At 37.4% G+C, this 13,938-nt stretch overlaps 2 protein-coding genes across 3 annotated transcripts; one reads left to right on the top strand and one right to left on the bottom strand.

Moving 5' to 3' along the window:
- Positions 1–1,685: 1,685 nt before the first annotated feature.
- slc29a4b (asolute carrier family 29 member 4b) lies at positions 1,686–7,749 on the bottom strand. 2 transcript variants are annotated; one of them, XM_057331925.1, is made up of 11 exons: positions 7,590–7,746; positions 6,541–6,666; positions 5,684–5,815; positions 5,490–5,603; positions 5,281–5,409; positions 5,107–5,181; positions 4,327–4,601; positions 3,597–3,729; positions 3,256–3,443; positions 2,496–2,736; positions 1,686–2,294 (listed from the first exon to the last, which is right to left on the bottom strand). In XM_057331925.1, exons 2-11 carry the CDS (start codon positions 6,662–6,664, stop codon positions 2,143–2,145), a joined length of 1,563 nt encoding a protein of 520 aa, XP_057187908.1. In that variant the 5' UTR covers positions 6,665–6,666; positions 7,590–7,746; the 3' UTR covers positions 1,686–2,142. The 2 variants fall into 2 exon arrangements, with proteins under 2 accessions (XP_057187908.1, XP_057187909.1); XM_057331926.1 differs by lacking the exon at positions 1,686–2,294 and adding an exon at positions 2,868–2,947 and having other exon boundaries at positions 2,622–2,736; positions 7,590–7,749.
- A 2,142-nt stretch (positions 7,750–9,891) lies between these two features.
- Positions 9,892–13,769, top strand: ptcd1 (pentatricopeptide repeat domain 1). Its single transcript, XM_057331748.1, has 8 exons — positions 9,892–10,415; positions 10,802–10,942; positions 11,218–11,436; positions 11,556–11,657; positions 11,742–12,497; positions 12,625–12,741; positions 12,895–13,077; positions 13,350–13,769. Exons 1-8 carry the CDS (start codon positions 9,981–9,983, stop codon positions 13,515–13,517), a joined length of 2,121 nt encoding a protein of 706 aa, XP_057187731.1. The 5' UTR covers positions 9,892–9,980; the 3' UTR covers positions 13,518–13,769.
- The last annotated feature ends 169 nt before the right edge of the window (positions 13,770–13,938 follow it).

Raw genomic sequence — 13,938 nt, 5'->3', positions numbered from 1 at the left:
TACCTATTATAAATAACAGGATGATCTTGCTTTTAACCAAAATAATTAAAGGATTGTGAAAATAAAGCTTGTATACACTTGCCCTTCAAGGGAAGCAGAATCCACATTTTTTGTTTGTCTTCTATCGTGTCTTCGAAGTAAACTATAAAAAAGTGCACTGGAAGTCACTATAAAAGCACCTTTCTAAACAACAAATAAAAAGACGTATTTTTTGTGACACCAAATGAAATGAGACCAAACAATTTTTGCTTGGTTATCTTGTAAATCCAACCTATCTTTCCCATGAGCACTTAACCATACACTGTAAAAAAATGTACTGTAAAATTTTACAGCAACTTACTGGCAACTTTGGTTGCCAATAATTCTGTAAATTAACAGGAGTACTGTGAATCATTAAATACAATTGTACTGTAAAAACACAAAACTCTTTTAATTAAATAAAAAAAACCCTTAAATTTTATATTTTGCTGATTGCTGAATGTCAGTTAGTGTTAGCTGGAGTTTAAAATGTATAATGCTTATAACTTTATCCAGCTTTTCCATCATAAAACACATTAAAAGAAGCATTTGCAAAAAGCACCCTTGTAAACAGCAAATACATTTTTTTTTTTTTTGTGACACCAAATGAAGTGAGACCAAACACTTTTTGCTTGGTTATCTTGTAAATCCAACCTATCTTTCCCATGAGCACTTAACCATATTGTAAAGTGATTATGATTGTGGCTGTTGCATATGTTACAATGGAAGTTACAATAGCACTGCAGTCTTTGGAAAAGGAAATAAGATTTTAGGAACTAAAGTCTTCCCAGAAGTTTAAAGTTCACATTTTTGGAAATCATTGGGGCGGTTTCCCGGACAGGGATTTGATTTTTAAAGGGGGAAGTTGAGCCTCAAAAACAACAGGCTGTTGCGTATATTACATGGGAAATTACAATTGCACTGCAGCGTGAATGAAAAGATGACACAAGATTCTAGGAAGTAAAATTCAAGTTCAACTGAACAAGCTCACAGAATTTCTTGCCACATTTACCCTCTCCAATGCTGCCCCGCAAGACCCAACTTTTAGTAGAGGAGTATAGAAGAGGGCCGAAAGAAAGGTTGCAGAAAATTTGACTATACTAGTCAATGTTCAAAACTAAACAAGGTAGAGAGAGACAGGAAGCAATGGGGAGGAGAGAGGGCCGGGAAACGACCATGAGTCTGGAGCACTGTCCACACGGCCACAACCTCAGATGATCAAATTTTACATTTACGTTTACATTTATGGATTTGGCAGACGCTTTTATCCAAAGCAACTTACATTGCATTATCCTATACATTTGTTCATATTTGATGTACGTTATCAATAGCATTGAAGAATCTGGCTCTTTGGTTTGCACTTTTGGTCTAGAAATATGTGCTGAATTGTGAAACCACTGTGAAAACGTATAAAACTTGGTCCCCATGATTTTTTTCATTGAAGGTCTCCACTTTTAGTGGGAAATAAAGTTTTTAAAATATTTTTACCTGATTTATATATTTTTACCTAATGTAATAGAAGAAAGATATTAAAAAAAATATTAAATGTTTTTGAATTGCTTCGTTTGTACAATTTTTGAATCATTTCTCCCGGATCACAACACAAGCCCTCTTTGTTTAGATGGACTTTATTGGACTTTGTAACAGGCAGTGTAGAAAAGACAGGAAATGATGGAGAGAGGAACTGGAAATTACACAAGCCACCACCACCCCACCACCCCCCCTGCACAAGCATCACAGCTCAACCAAATACCAGCTCCATTCTGATTGGCTAGCATGAAAAAACCATAAACATAATTATATGTTATGTTTATGTTTATGTACACATCATACAGATACGTTACATATAAATATCTAAATTTTTAAATACGGATGGTCATATACAAATATCTGGATAGGCTTTATTTGATCCAACATCCCTGTTAAAACGATCAGCATTGCTGGTCAGTGTTTTGGATATTGAAACAGTTTTGGATATTGGTCCATCAGACAGATTTTATCTCGCCATGCCTCACCAGCCGAACCTTCCCGGTCAACCAATATAAAAAACCATGATGGTCGACTGGACTTTTCAGCAGGGATAGTATCTCTCCTAACATAAGTAGAAAACGAGTAAGATGATATTCAATGACCAGGCTTGTAGCTCTGTAGTGTGAGTGTGTTGTTGAGCTTCAGCGTCTGAATAAAGTGTGCTTTTAAGGTCAGACTATACGTCGAATAGGATACGACAGACCCGAGCATCAGTCCAGCCATATAGGACACAGTCATTGTGTTCCCTGTAAAGAAACAGACACAGTGTTTGTTACCAACATTCTCCAAAATATATTTTGTGCTCTGCAGAAGTAAGAAAGGCATTTTTGGGATGACATGAGGGTGAGTAAATTATGAAAAAAATTGTGGGTGAAATATCCCTTTCTCCCGAGCTGAAAATGTTGGTTACATTTACATTGCTCTGCAGATTTGTTTACTGTACCCACCTGCTATTTCTCGCTGTTGAAGTGGCACCTGCCCAGCTGCCTGTATCATTGGCACAGAGCCGAGGTATCCGTTACTGACACCCAGCAGTAAAGAGAGACAGCATGGCCAGGCTGGGTGTGTCAGCAGGGGACGTTGAACGGGTGACACACACATCATGAACAGAGGCAAAAGGAGAACTCGCAAACAGGAGCACACCAGCAGCTGAACCCCACCCCACTCATAGGGACAAGCGGCCAAGATCTGCAAAGAAAGTAAGCAGAAGAAAAAACTTTTACACCGTTAATGTTTTTCAAAGTATGAAATTAGAAAAGTTATGTGAAAACTTTATATTATGAAAAGTTATGTTAAAAATAATGAGGTGTGTAGCATACTCTAGTGGTTCCCAAACATTTTCCCCGGGCCCGCCTTTTGTGGAAAAACATGTTCTCGAGCCCCACCGGATCCCAACCACCTACATACACCCACATATTGGTTTTATTTCAATATAATATGATTTTTCATTTGTACATGCATTGGAAGTAAAAGTGTATAGGTTTTTTGCGCAAGCTTTTAACAGTAAGCAGTAGGAAGATATTAAGAACCTACATGTTATAAAATAATCATAGCAGTTGAGTTTATAATGTTGCAGCTGACAGTACCAAAGCCTCCCATTGTAATGACCTCGCACTGTGATACTCTTTAACACTGCTGTCCTATTTCATATCATCTGCTTATTTAGATTTGTAAAATCACAAATAGTAAAGATCATCTTCATTTCACCTTGCCCACAAAGTCGGCCATGTTAAACAGAGCCATGGTGAGAATGGGTAGCCACTCTCCCAGTATATCGTTGTGTAACTCTGACTCCAGACCAGGAAAGAGGCACAGCGTGATGAAATATGTCATTGTTATTGAAAGCATATAAGGCCAAATCCGTCTAGCAACAGAACACCTCCGACCAAGCAGCTCTGTGAGAAACGACATAAAAACATCTCAAATTGTTCGCGTATAAAAACGATGTAACATTTTGCCACTAAAGTTTTCAACAACAATAGATTACAATTGCAAAAGATATCAATAATGATTTAAGTGAGTATTCGGTAGGTTATATTTCAGCTCACCCTTGACATTGATCCACGTCCTTCTGGTGTCTGCTTTAGGTCCATCAAATCTGACGTATATGCCATCTCCATGGGAACAGCTTCCTAGATGAACTCCATCAGCATCATCGACTGCGCTTGTCGCCACTCCATCCTAATTTGAGTCAATTTTATAGCATATCATCAACAATAAATGTCCTTGTCATCAGTATCTTCCATCTTTAAAAATATGTTAAACAATTAATTATAAAAGCTTCCACCTTTTTAACCAAAAATAAGTACATAGAAGACAGCATTTCTAAACCTTATAAAAATGATATTTTATAAATGCAGCTTTTTATACAGGCAGCCCTAATAGGTTATTTTTTTGCATCTGCTTTAGACATGTCCCTCGGATTAAACAAAAGACACTAAGCCACAGACTTAAAGGCACCTTTAAAGTGATTGTTCAACCAAAAATTAAAATTAAAAGATGATTTTTTGAAGAATGTTGGTAACCGAACAACTGCGGTACATTGACTTGCATTGGTTTTATGTCTTTACAGTAGAAGTAAATGGGTACCACCACTGATCAATTACCAGCATTCTTCAAAATATCTTATTTTGTGTTCTGCAGAAGAAGAGAAAGGTTTAAATAAATTATGACAGAATTTTCATTTTTGGGTGAACTATCCCTTTAAAAACAATATGCTTAAAAGCTCAACTAAAAGAAGAATGCAATTTCTTCGAGTATGAGTGAATGAATTTGTACCTCTTCATCTGCACTGCTGTCATAATGTATCTGATAGCCGCTGTGTTTCCAAGCTGGATTATCACGAATCTGTCCTGTGAACCAGGTGTGGCCGTGGCGAGCTCTTTCCGTGTGATATTGTACAAACCTGGTTTGCCGCACCACCACATGCAACAGAAAACAGAGCGCCTCTACTGAGACAGAGAAGAGGAAGAAGATGATGGTGTTGCTCTTCTCGTCTTCCACCAGAAGCTTGGTAAAAATCCGACTCAGAGAGACAATAACTCCTGCAGTGCCTAAAACAACCATTAAAAAGTAAAGAAAATATGAAATGCAATACAAATAAATGGTAACACATTATTGTTAAAAATTATACGTCATATTTTGACCTCACAATTAAAATAAATGTATTTGAATATTTAAATTACACGTAAAAATATATATTTAAATATTTTAGATATTTCAATTTTTCTATATAATACAAAACATATTGTCATGACCATTCATTTTTTTGCATTTTAACATCATTTTGGTGATTCTTTTATATCAAAATATAACACTTTATCATTTAAATAACATAAATAACATTTTCCCCATTTTAGCAAAAGGACCAGGGGGAAATGTGTATAATTGTATATAATAAATATTATTTTTATAATAAAAATAATGCTAAAATCTTATTTATTTACTTTTTTATGATTTAAACTAGTACAATTATACATTCTGTTTACTGGTGATACTGGTTGTATCAGTGTAAAAATGCATCAATATGTATGTGTTGATGATGAAGGTTTAGCTCACTCTCTCCAGTCATCACGCCTTGTGTGTACCTCTTGGGCAGCATCCCCGTGTATCCATAGAAACTGGACTGCTGCACTACAGGGTTAAAAGGACAATACAGACACAATTTAGGACAACAAACTGTGAGACATCTGCCGGACAACATATGTATAGTCTAGTGTGTGTCTTTGGTACCTGTGCAACCAAATGCAACAACAGCCACTGCGACCAGAGTGAGAACGTAGGATTGATGAGTGTCAAACAGCTCCAGCCAAACGTCAAAAACGCTCACAATTACCAAAGGTCCCAAAGCAAAGAGATATCCTACATATGTGCAAAAGCACCAAGATGTCAAACAGCACCCAAAGTACATGTCGTTTTTTTATGCTTTTGCGAGTTTTCACCTCCACAGATCCGCGTGTTTAAACTCAGTTTCTCCACTAGCATGTTGTTCACAAGGACAGAACTTAGAGCCACTAGTATATACGTCAAACTCATATCGAACACAATAGAAGTCCCTGTAAATGGATAAGAAAGGTGTCGTCAACCACAATGTGCAGAGAAGTATTTTGATTGTGTGATGCGTAAAATACTTTACCTTTAAATTTGCGGTGGAGGTAGTCCACGTCTGTAATGAAGCTGTTGTATGGCAGTAAAAAGCCGACACCAGCCAACAGCATGGCGAAGTAAATGCTGTGGTAGCGATCATCAGGAACAGATCCCTCTGAGCCTGGATTTAACACACCAGATAAATTAATACCACCATTTTAATTGATTTCATTACAAATTCACCAACGCATTTTAATCTTTTAGGATGTGGCTAATAATTATATGTTCTGACAAATGCAAGGAACAAATGCACATATTTAAAGAGATTAAATGCATATATCAAATGCATCGTTACATACATTAAGAAGTGTTTGTATTCCATTACGTTCAATTCGATTTACACATCCTCACTTCAGTTTGGTGACTACTCACCTCTTAAAAATAAAGGTGCTTAAAAGATTCTTCACAGCGATGCCATGGGAACCTTTTTTGGTTCCACAAAGAACCATTCAGTCAAAGGTTCTTTAAAGAACCATCTCTTTTTTACTTTTTTATAATCCGAAGAACCTTTTTTTGCCACAAGGAACCTTTTGTGAAACAGGTTCTTCAAATGTTAAAGGTTCTTTATGGAACCATTTAGACCAAAAAAAGTTTTTCTATGGCATTGAAGAATCTTTTGAAGCACCTTTATTCTTAAGAGTGTACGGGGTATGTACACATCTATTCAGTGTATATTCACATCTATATTCAACATATATTGTAGTGGACTTTTACATTTGTGCATGCTTTTGTAGAGCATCGATTCCAAATGGATCTGCCTAGCAAGCAAATTACATTTTTTGGAAAAAAATTGCATATTGATACCCGTGCTGTAACGCAGGTGTGCGGTTTACAGTTGTAACTCACCATGAGTAGTGTGAGATTTTTTCCTCTCCCTTCGGTCGCCCTCTGACAGCTGACTAAAGCTGAAATTAGTGATCACAGGCCTCTGTTGACCCTCGTGATTTCTGTCCCATTCTTCAGAGAACATACCTGGTGAAACATGAAAGTGAAAATTCTGTCATCATTTACTCACCCTCTTGTCGTTTTGAACTTTTGTGACTTGAAAGTTGGTAACCGAACAGCACTGGCCCCCATTCACTTCTATTGTATGCACACAAAACCAATGTAAGTGAATGGGGACCGCAACATTCTTCAAAATATCTTCATTTGTGTTCTGCACAAGAAAGAAAGTCATACAGGTTTGAAATGACAAGAGGGTGGGTAAATGATGGCAGAATTTTTATCTTTGGGTGAACTATCACTTTAACATTGACGACATGATAAACAATTACTGTCATGAGCCAAAAGGTCATTTGTGGTGGAAAAATGTGCTACTGACTGTAAAAAGGTAAGAAAGAATTTGGTTCCTTCTTTTGACCAAAAGTGGGGAAACAAAAATTGTTATTCTACACCCTTGGTGCGAAAAAAGAATGACAACATTCATAATTATAAGCTTTCTTTCAAGAATCTGGCCATTTTTCTTGCAACTACCAGTTGAATTTCTACACGCGTGTACGCGCGTGGTTTTAAATGCAGGGGTGTGACACCGCTTCAATCTATTCATTTTTGACAATTACAATTAACGCAAAATTTATGCAAAGACCTGAGCTCACGCGAAATGAGCTGTTGGTAGTATTTTTAAACGAGCCACACAGCAATAACATTGATTCATACAAATATTGATGGTGTATCAAATAACGCTGTTAAAATTACGCATTCGATTGTGTTTAGGTCAACACACATTTCAATACACATTTCTATATACATAATGGCAAAAACCAATAGACATTGCTGATCTGGCATGTGATGTGATCATTCAGCATCATGTCTCAAGGTTGTTGTGCTCTAGGGTTTCGATGAGATTGGCATCGGTACGATGCGCTGGCGTTACAAATGGATAACAGGTCTCTTACCTGACACGTGCCAATTTCATTCACTCCTTCTTCACCGAACAGATCCGGGCTCTGTGTAAATTTATGCTTTGTTTTTTTTTAAAGATGCTCGTTGACACGCTCCTCTCCGAATCCGGTCCGCCCGCCCTCATGCGCAATGCACGGAGTCACCTATAGCGCTCTTAAACAAGGCGATGGACGCCGGGGCATGTTGTCACAGATGCTGAATGGAATCATGCATGCGCTTCTTTCATTGATGATGGGGCATGTTGTCACACGGTGTGTAGTTAGTTGTCGTAATAAACAATGTTTATTGAGACTTATTTAAAATTTGTATGAAAAAATGTATAAAAGTATATGACATTTAAAGTTAAAAGGCAATTCTAAAACATATTAGAAAGGTATTAAAGAGTAGCAACCGTGGTTTTGTTTATCATTTGTATAGTTTTATGACATTGTAAACTATGGTAACTGTGGTGAGACAATTTAACTAAATGAACTAAGACCCCCAAAACTTTATTTAAACTATACTTAAATCATAGTTACATTTCGTAAAGATTTAATGAGGTTTCAGGTTTATTAACTTCTATTAACTCTTCAATTTAGATTTTTTACAATTAACCAGATCAACGCTGCTCAGCCGATTTGATATGCTGCATTTGCATTTCAAGGCGTGATGTAAAGTTATGTTTTTCTCCATTTATTGTCATATTGTTGTTCTCATTCAGACATGACTTGCTCCTGGGCAGAAGACCTAAAGAGATTTTAGAAAAGATGACAAGCTGAACATTTAAAATAGGTTTTATTCTTAATTATGTCAGAATGTAAATGTTCCATGGAAGAGGAATACAAATTAAGGAGTTACATTAACCATCGTGGGGAAAATTAATGATTCTGTTTTGTCAAAACCAAAAAGAAGCAGTGTGTGTACGTACGCACACACATAACGCTTACAAAAGTAGTCTCCATGGAAACAATGTGAGATCTGGATGCTGAGGAAACAAAATCCTTCATCCTCACCATCTCTGCAGCGTATGTGGGTGGTGCGCTCAGCAGTCCAGGGAGCCACACAGTTAGCATTCCTGCAATGCAGTGTGTCATGGATAAAGACAGAAATAACTACTGACATGCTGCGGGAGCAAAGACACACACACACACATCTATAAGCCACAGCTCAGTTGTTCACTATCACATTAATTTTATTGTTAAATGTACTTACATAAGCAGCAGGGCCAGACCCAGAATAATCATTCAACACACTGCAGCAGTGTTTCAATCTGCACACACTTGTGTGTGTGGCCCACTGAGTTTAGTTGAATCATTCTATTCAAATACAAGGAATACAAGAGATAATTTACGGAGATACTTCTACCTTACTTCAATCCACTAAAACCTAACAAATATAATACATGGTTTAGATAATTCCAAGAAAATATAAAAAACCATGTGTTTACAAGGAGGTGGAGAATATGTACTTTTGTAGATAAAACGTAAATGTAAAAGAGTGCATCAATTTAGTACGCCAGAAAAATCTATTTTTTAATCATTTATCATATCAAGATGTGGAACTAAACTGCAGCAAATTGGCTAATCCAATGTGCTTCACTTTTAAAGGCAATCGGACTACTGGTACATCATCAATGTAATTGCATTTTCACAGCAGAAGTGTGGTCAAATAAAAAGTACAGTACCATTTCACCAGTTTGCTTTACTGGCTCGATAAAAGTGTCTTTACACAGCCAAAGCACTGGAACATTACTTGTGTTTACACGCCAAATGTAAACAAATCTCACAAAAAATATAGAGCAGGCCTATACTGGAAAATAACTGGATTTTCTTAATTGTTGGTGTAAATTTTGTAGAAGTACATTTAGGCTACTAAAAAAACTAATTTAACTAAAAATAAAGCTAATTTACTTTAAACAACAGTGTGCACAAATTAGGTAGGCTAAATTAATACAAAAAAATGAAGTAAACCCTACTAGTTGTTTTTCAGTGCATGTCTATAAGCCTACAAACAGTATAATAAAAGTACTCACGATCGGTCACAAGATGGCAGCACCCACCATGGTACATGTAACGGGTGCAGCAGTGGCTGAGAAGAATAACGCACGATAAGTCCTACTAATCGATATTGTTCATTACAATTATTCATTTTACTCCTAAATTGTTTATTTTGACATTTTAAGTTACTTAAACATCTACTACACTTACATAAAAATCTAACTGAATCGTTTAATATACATGTTACCTTAAAACAGTTGCTTGAGTATCATATTATCAACTAGTAATGTCTAGTTAAACTTCCATTTTTTACATCATGGCGACTCCCAGTGCGAGCATCATGCGAAGGAGCTGTTAAAGGATTTCTGTAGCAGATTTAAATATTTAATAAAATATAAACATTTGGGTATGTCCAGAATGTTGCGTCCTTCACTTCTGAGGGGTCTTTTGACACGAAACGGCAGTGTATATTTTGCAACGTACGCCGCAGCCTCCGCAAATGTGCTCAAGTCAGCTCCTGTCTGTCCTACTAAACGAATGTATGAAGGACCTTTGAGATGTTTCTGTGCATCAGTGCCTTTAAACCCTCATGAGAGCAAGAATATCACCACACATAATTCCGATCATGCGCTGGATGAAGATGTCAGTGACGTTTTTGGTGATATTTCACGTAAATTCTCCTCCAGACGAACCTTCCGCAAAACGAGCCCAGAACAGCGGGATTTAAAATACAAAGATGCGGATGAGGATGTTGTCGTGCAAAGATTTAAGTCCAAAACGGGCCGAAGAAACACACCATATTGGTATTTCCTACAATGCAAAAAGCTCATTAAAGAGGATAAAGTAAGTTGACTGTTGCTTTTAGAAAAACTTTCCTTCATATCATTATATCAAACATTTACAGTGGTGGTGGAAATATCATGATATTTGGGAATATATCATGGTTAAATATGATTTTTATATTCATATAATATATTTGAATGCTACTAGGTACTTTTTTATAGATAAAGATTGTCCAAAACATGGTTGTATTATATTGTGGAAAAAAGAACCGTGGTCAAACCAAAAATCCCTGCTAACCATTAAATCCATTAGATTTCTGTGATGTTTCTCTTCTCTCTTTGTTTTGCTTAGTACGGAAAAACATACTGGTTAGTACTTTTTATTAGGGTATGAACTAGCTAGGGACCAAATCTTTAAGTTCTGTTTAATTCTCTTTTTCTGTCTAGCTGGCCGAGGCATTGGTTCTGTTTGAAGGTGATATGCTCAAAGGAGAACGGTTACAGCCAGAGGAGTACAACTACACTGTGCTTATCGGTGGATGTGGACGTGTGGGCTACCTAAAGAAAGCCTTCCAACTTTACAATAATGTAAGATAAAAATGCACACTTAAAATTGTAAGGGTTCTTGATATCTCTGATTTTAACTGTAAAGTATGACTTTTTTATAATCTTTACTTTGTACAGTGATGGTTACATATAATAGCATCATATTTATGAAATACCAAGTTATTTTGATTTACAGAGGTCCCAAAAACGTAAAACCATAGTAAAAGTGTGCACATTGTATGTATGTTTTGACTACCACCAAAACTCATGTTACAGACGATATTTAACCCCGTTATGTGTTATTGATGTTAACACAGATGAAGAAACAAGGACTAGAGCCGTCAGACGCTACATATACTGCTCTGTTCAATGCTTGTGCAGAATCACCATGGAAACAGTCAGGACTGGAGCATGCGTTGAAACTCAAGCAAGAGCTTCTCAGGAAGAACATCCCTATGAGTGCCATTACCCAGCATGCCTTGCTCAAAACAACCGCCTTTACTGGAGATCTGAAGTCATGCTTTCAAATTCTGAGGGTAATGTTTATTTTTATACACCTAGTGCTGTGACAATCCACTGATGTATTTGAATTATTTATGCACTGCTATCACTGTCGTTTGATTTGGTGCGTGTGTGTACGTGGGTGCTTGTGTAGGAGATGCTTCAAAGTGGCCAACCCATAACACAAGAGACGTTTCAGTATCTGCTGATAAGCTGTGTGATGGACAAGCAGCAGGGCTTTAGACTGGCTTTACAGGTACTTGTTACAGTCTAATAATTAGAGATGGAGAGCTATTTCCCATAATGCATTGTGAATGATATAACCGAGTCTCTTCTGTAGGTGTGGCATCAGATGCTTAAGATTGGAATAAAACCGGATACCCAGAATTACAACATTCTCCTCCGGGCTGCACGGGATTGTGGGATAGGTAATCCAGAACTGGCTTCGGGGTTACTCCTAAAGCGTACAGAAGAGGTGAACCCGAAACTCACAAGTGGAAGGAAAAGCCGTAGGACTAAAGCCAAAGAAGAGACATTGTGTCCTAAGGTCATAAACATTGATGCACTTGAGAATGAGCTATTCGTCGACTCACATGCTCGTGATGCTGTCATCCTAAACACACATTCAGCGCCCCAAGGAAAAGCCAAAGACAATGATTCTCAAAATGAAAACGATCAACGTAAATCTCAAGGTGAGGTTCAGATGTCGCCTTCATCACCGCAGGCTGAACGGAATCTGTTAACCGACTCTCTGAGCTGTCTATCGCACTTATCACCACAAAGTCCCCGCCGCCCAAACCTGCTGGACCCTAGCACTTGCCATTCAGACGTAGTTGCCTTGGGGCCTGTGAAAAGCGCTTCTGACAGGCTTGCTTTGATTGGAAACCTTGATGGGTTTCTGGAGAAGATGGCCAGTGATGGATTGGAGCCCAGCATCAAAACCATCACCCTATTGGCTGATGTCATGGAAGCAGGCAGCCAGTCAGTGCAGAGTCTAATTGACGTGGCTAAAAAGAGTGGCATCAGGCTGGATGTGCCATTTTTTAACACTTTGGTCAGAAGAGTGGCCAAAACTGGAGACTTGGATGGGGCTAAGGTTAGAAAAACATAAAATCAGTTGTTGATAACGTTATAGTAACATTGAAGTAACGTTGCAACAAATCATTTCGTCCACTGCAACAATTGTGTATTGCTGTCGTTGTAAAAATATATATTTTTCTTAGGCTGTTAAAACCCTCATGGTGAATAGAGGGCTTGCTGTTAATACACAGACATTTTGTGGTATTGCACTAGCCTGCCAGAGACAAAAAGACGGACTGCAGCTGCTGTCTGATGTTGAGGTCTGATTTTTTTATTATTCCTCTTTTTTTTGCTAATAACATGGTTGGTAGTTACCAACAGTGTCAACAAAATATTACAAACTGTCTTAATTTGAAAGTGCTAATGTGTGGTTTTAGTTGATTAAATATCTTTTTTTTTGTTTTTGTCTGCAGAGGTGTGGCCTTGTGCCAAACGCTCATGTATTCAGTGCTCTGATTGGCCAGGCGACTAAACGTTTGGACTATGCTTATCTGCACGAGCTTCTTCTTTGTATGCACAAACTGCAGGTGCAACCCAATGAGGTCATCATCAGACAGCTGGAATATGCAGCCCAGTATCCTCCATCATATGACAAGGTTAGATTAAGACCATGCTTACTCTATGCCATGCATTTTTAATTACAAACATTTGTGGATGCTTGGTGCATTTAAACGGAGGGTTCGAAGATGGCACATCCTATTCTGTTTTTGTGCCGTATTTATAAACTATTATTTGATGTATTAATAGTAAGCAGCCGTGGTTTTGTGGTAATAAAATAGACTTTAGCTGTAAAAGCAGGTAGCTGACACATTAAGTTAAAGTTTTTCATGCACGCCACGGAGTGTGTTTCATATCTTTCTCTCTCCAGTTAAAGTCACGGAACATATACATGGAAAAGATCGATGGTTTCCGTGGGTTTTACAAGGAATGGCTGGAGTTCATGCCTGGACAGGAAACACCGCACCCCTGGGAAAAATACAGATCGTCAAAACAAAACACGCAGCAAGAGGAAGTCACAAAACAAGTTCCTGAATAAATCCAATTTCAAAATTGTGGGTTGTAATAGGAACATCGATATTTCTAAGTATATATCTAGATCTGAATGTGGCACTGTAATAGTATTGTAATAGTTGCACATTTCTTTTATATAAAAATTGCTGCTGTTTGATGTGTGGAAATATTTAAAAAAATAAAACAACAAAATAACTCGCAAACATGGAAGTTTTGTTATAACTGAATGAACTGCCTCTACTCCTACAATTTAAGAAGATGCAAGGCAGCTAATTTTAATCAGATCACATTTTTTGTGGTTATGCAATTCCAATTCTGTGGTATACTAGTGTATGTGTACTCTTTATAACGAAGTTCTGAATTGAGATTAACTTTCCACAATAGCTTTACTATAATTGTTCTCAGTAGTGTTATAATCGAGACCACCGAGACCAAGACAAGACTGA

This window comes from Triplophysa rosa, linkage group LG4 (genome assembly GCF_024868665.1).
Source record: "Triplophysa rosa linkage group LG4, Trosa_1v2, whole genome shotgun sequence".
Taxonomy (NCBI): domain Eukaryota; kingdom Metazoa; phylum Chordata; class Actinopteri; order Cypriniformes; family Nemacheilidae; genus Triplophysa; species Triplophysa rosa.
The sequence above is the reverse complement of the archived record's forward strand: the minus strand, read 5'-3'. Positions and strand labels throughout refer to the sequence as shown.

Bases quoted from the DNA above. Each gene is read 5' to 3' on its own strand.
- slc29a4b (XM_057331925.1), bottom strand. From the start codon at position 6,664: ATGTTCTCTGAAGAATGGGACAGAAATCACGAGGGTCAACAGAGGCCT. The intron at 5,816-6,540 runs GTGAGTTACAAC...TGTTAAATCCAG, and splicing joins AAAATCTCACACTACTCATG to GCTCAGAGGGATCTGTTCCT. The intron at 5,604-5,683 runs GTAAAGTATTTT...ATCCATTTACAG, and splicing joins CCTCCACCGCAAATTTAAAG to GGACTTCTATTGTGTTCGAT.
- ptcd1 (XM_057331748.1), top strand. From the start codon at position 9,981: ATGTCCAGAATGTTGCGTCCTTCACTTCTGAGGGGTCTTTTGACACGA. The intron at 10,416-10,801 runs GTAAGTTGACTG...TTTTCTGTCTAG, and splicing joins AGCTCATTAAAGAGGATAAA to CTGGCCGAGGCATTGGTTCT. The intron at 10,943-11,217 runs GTAAGATAAAAA...ATGTTAACACAG, and splicing joins CCTTCCAACTTTACAATAAT to ATGAAGAAACAAGGACTAGA.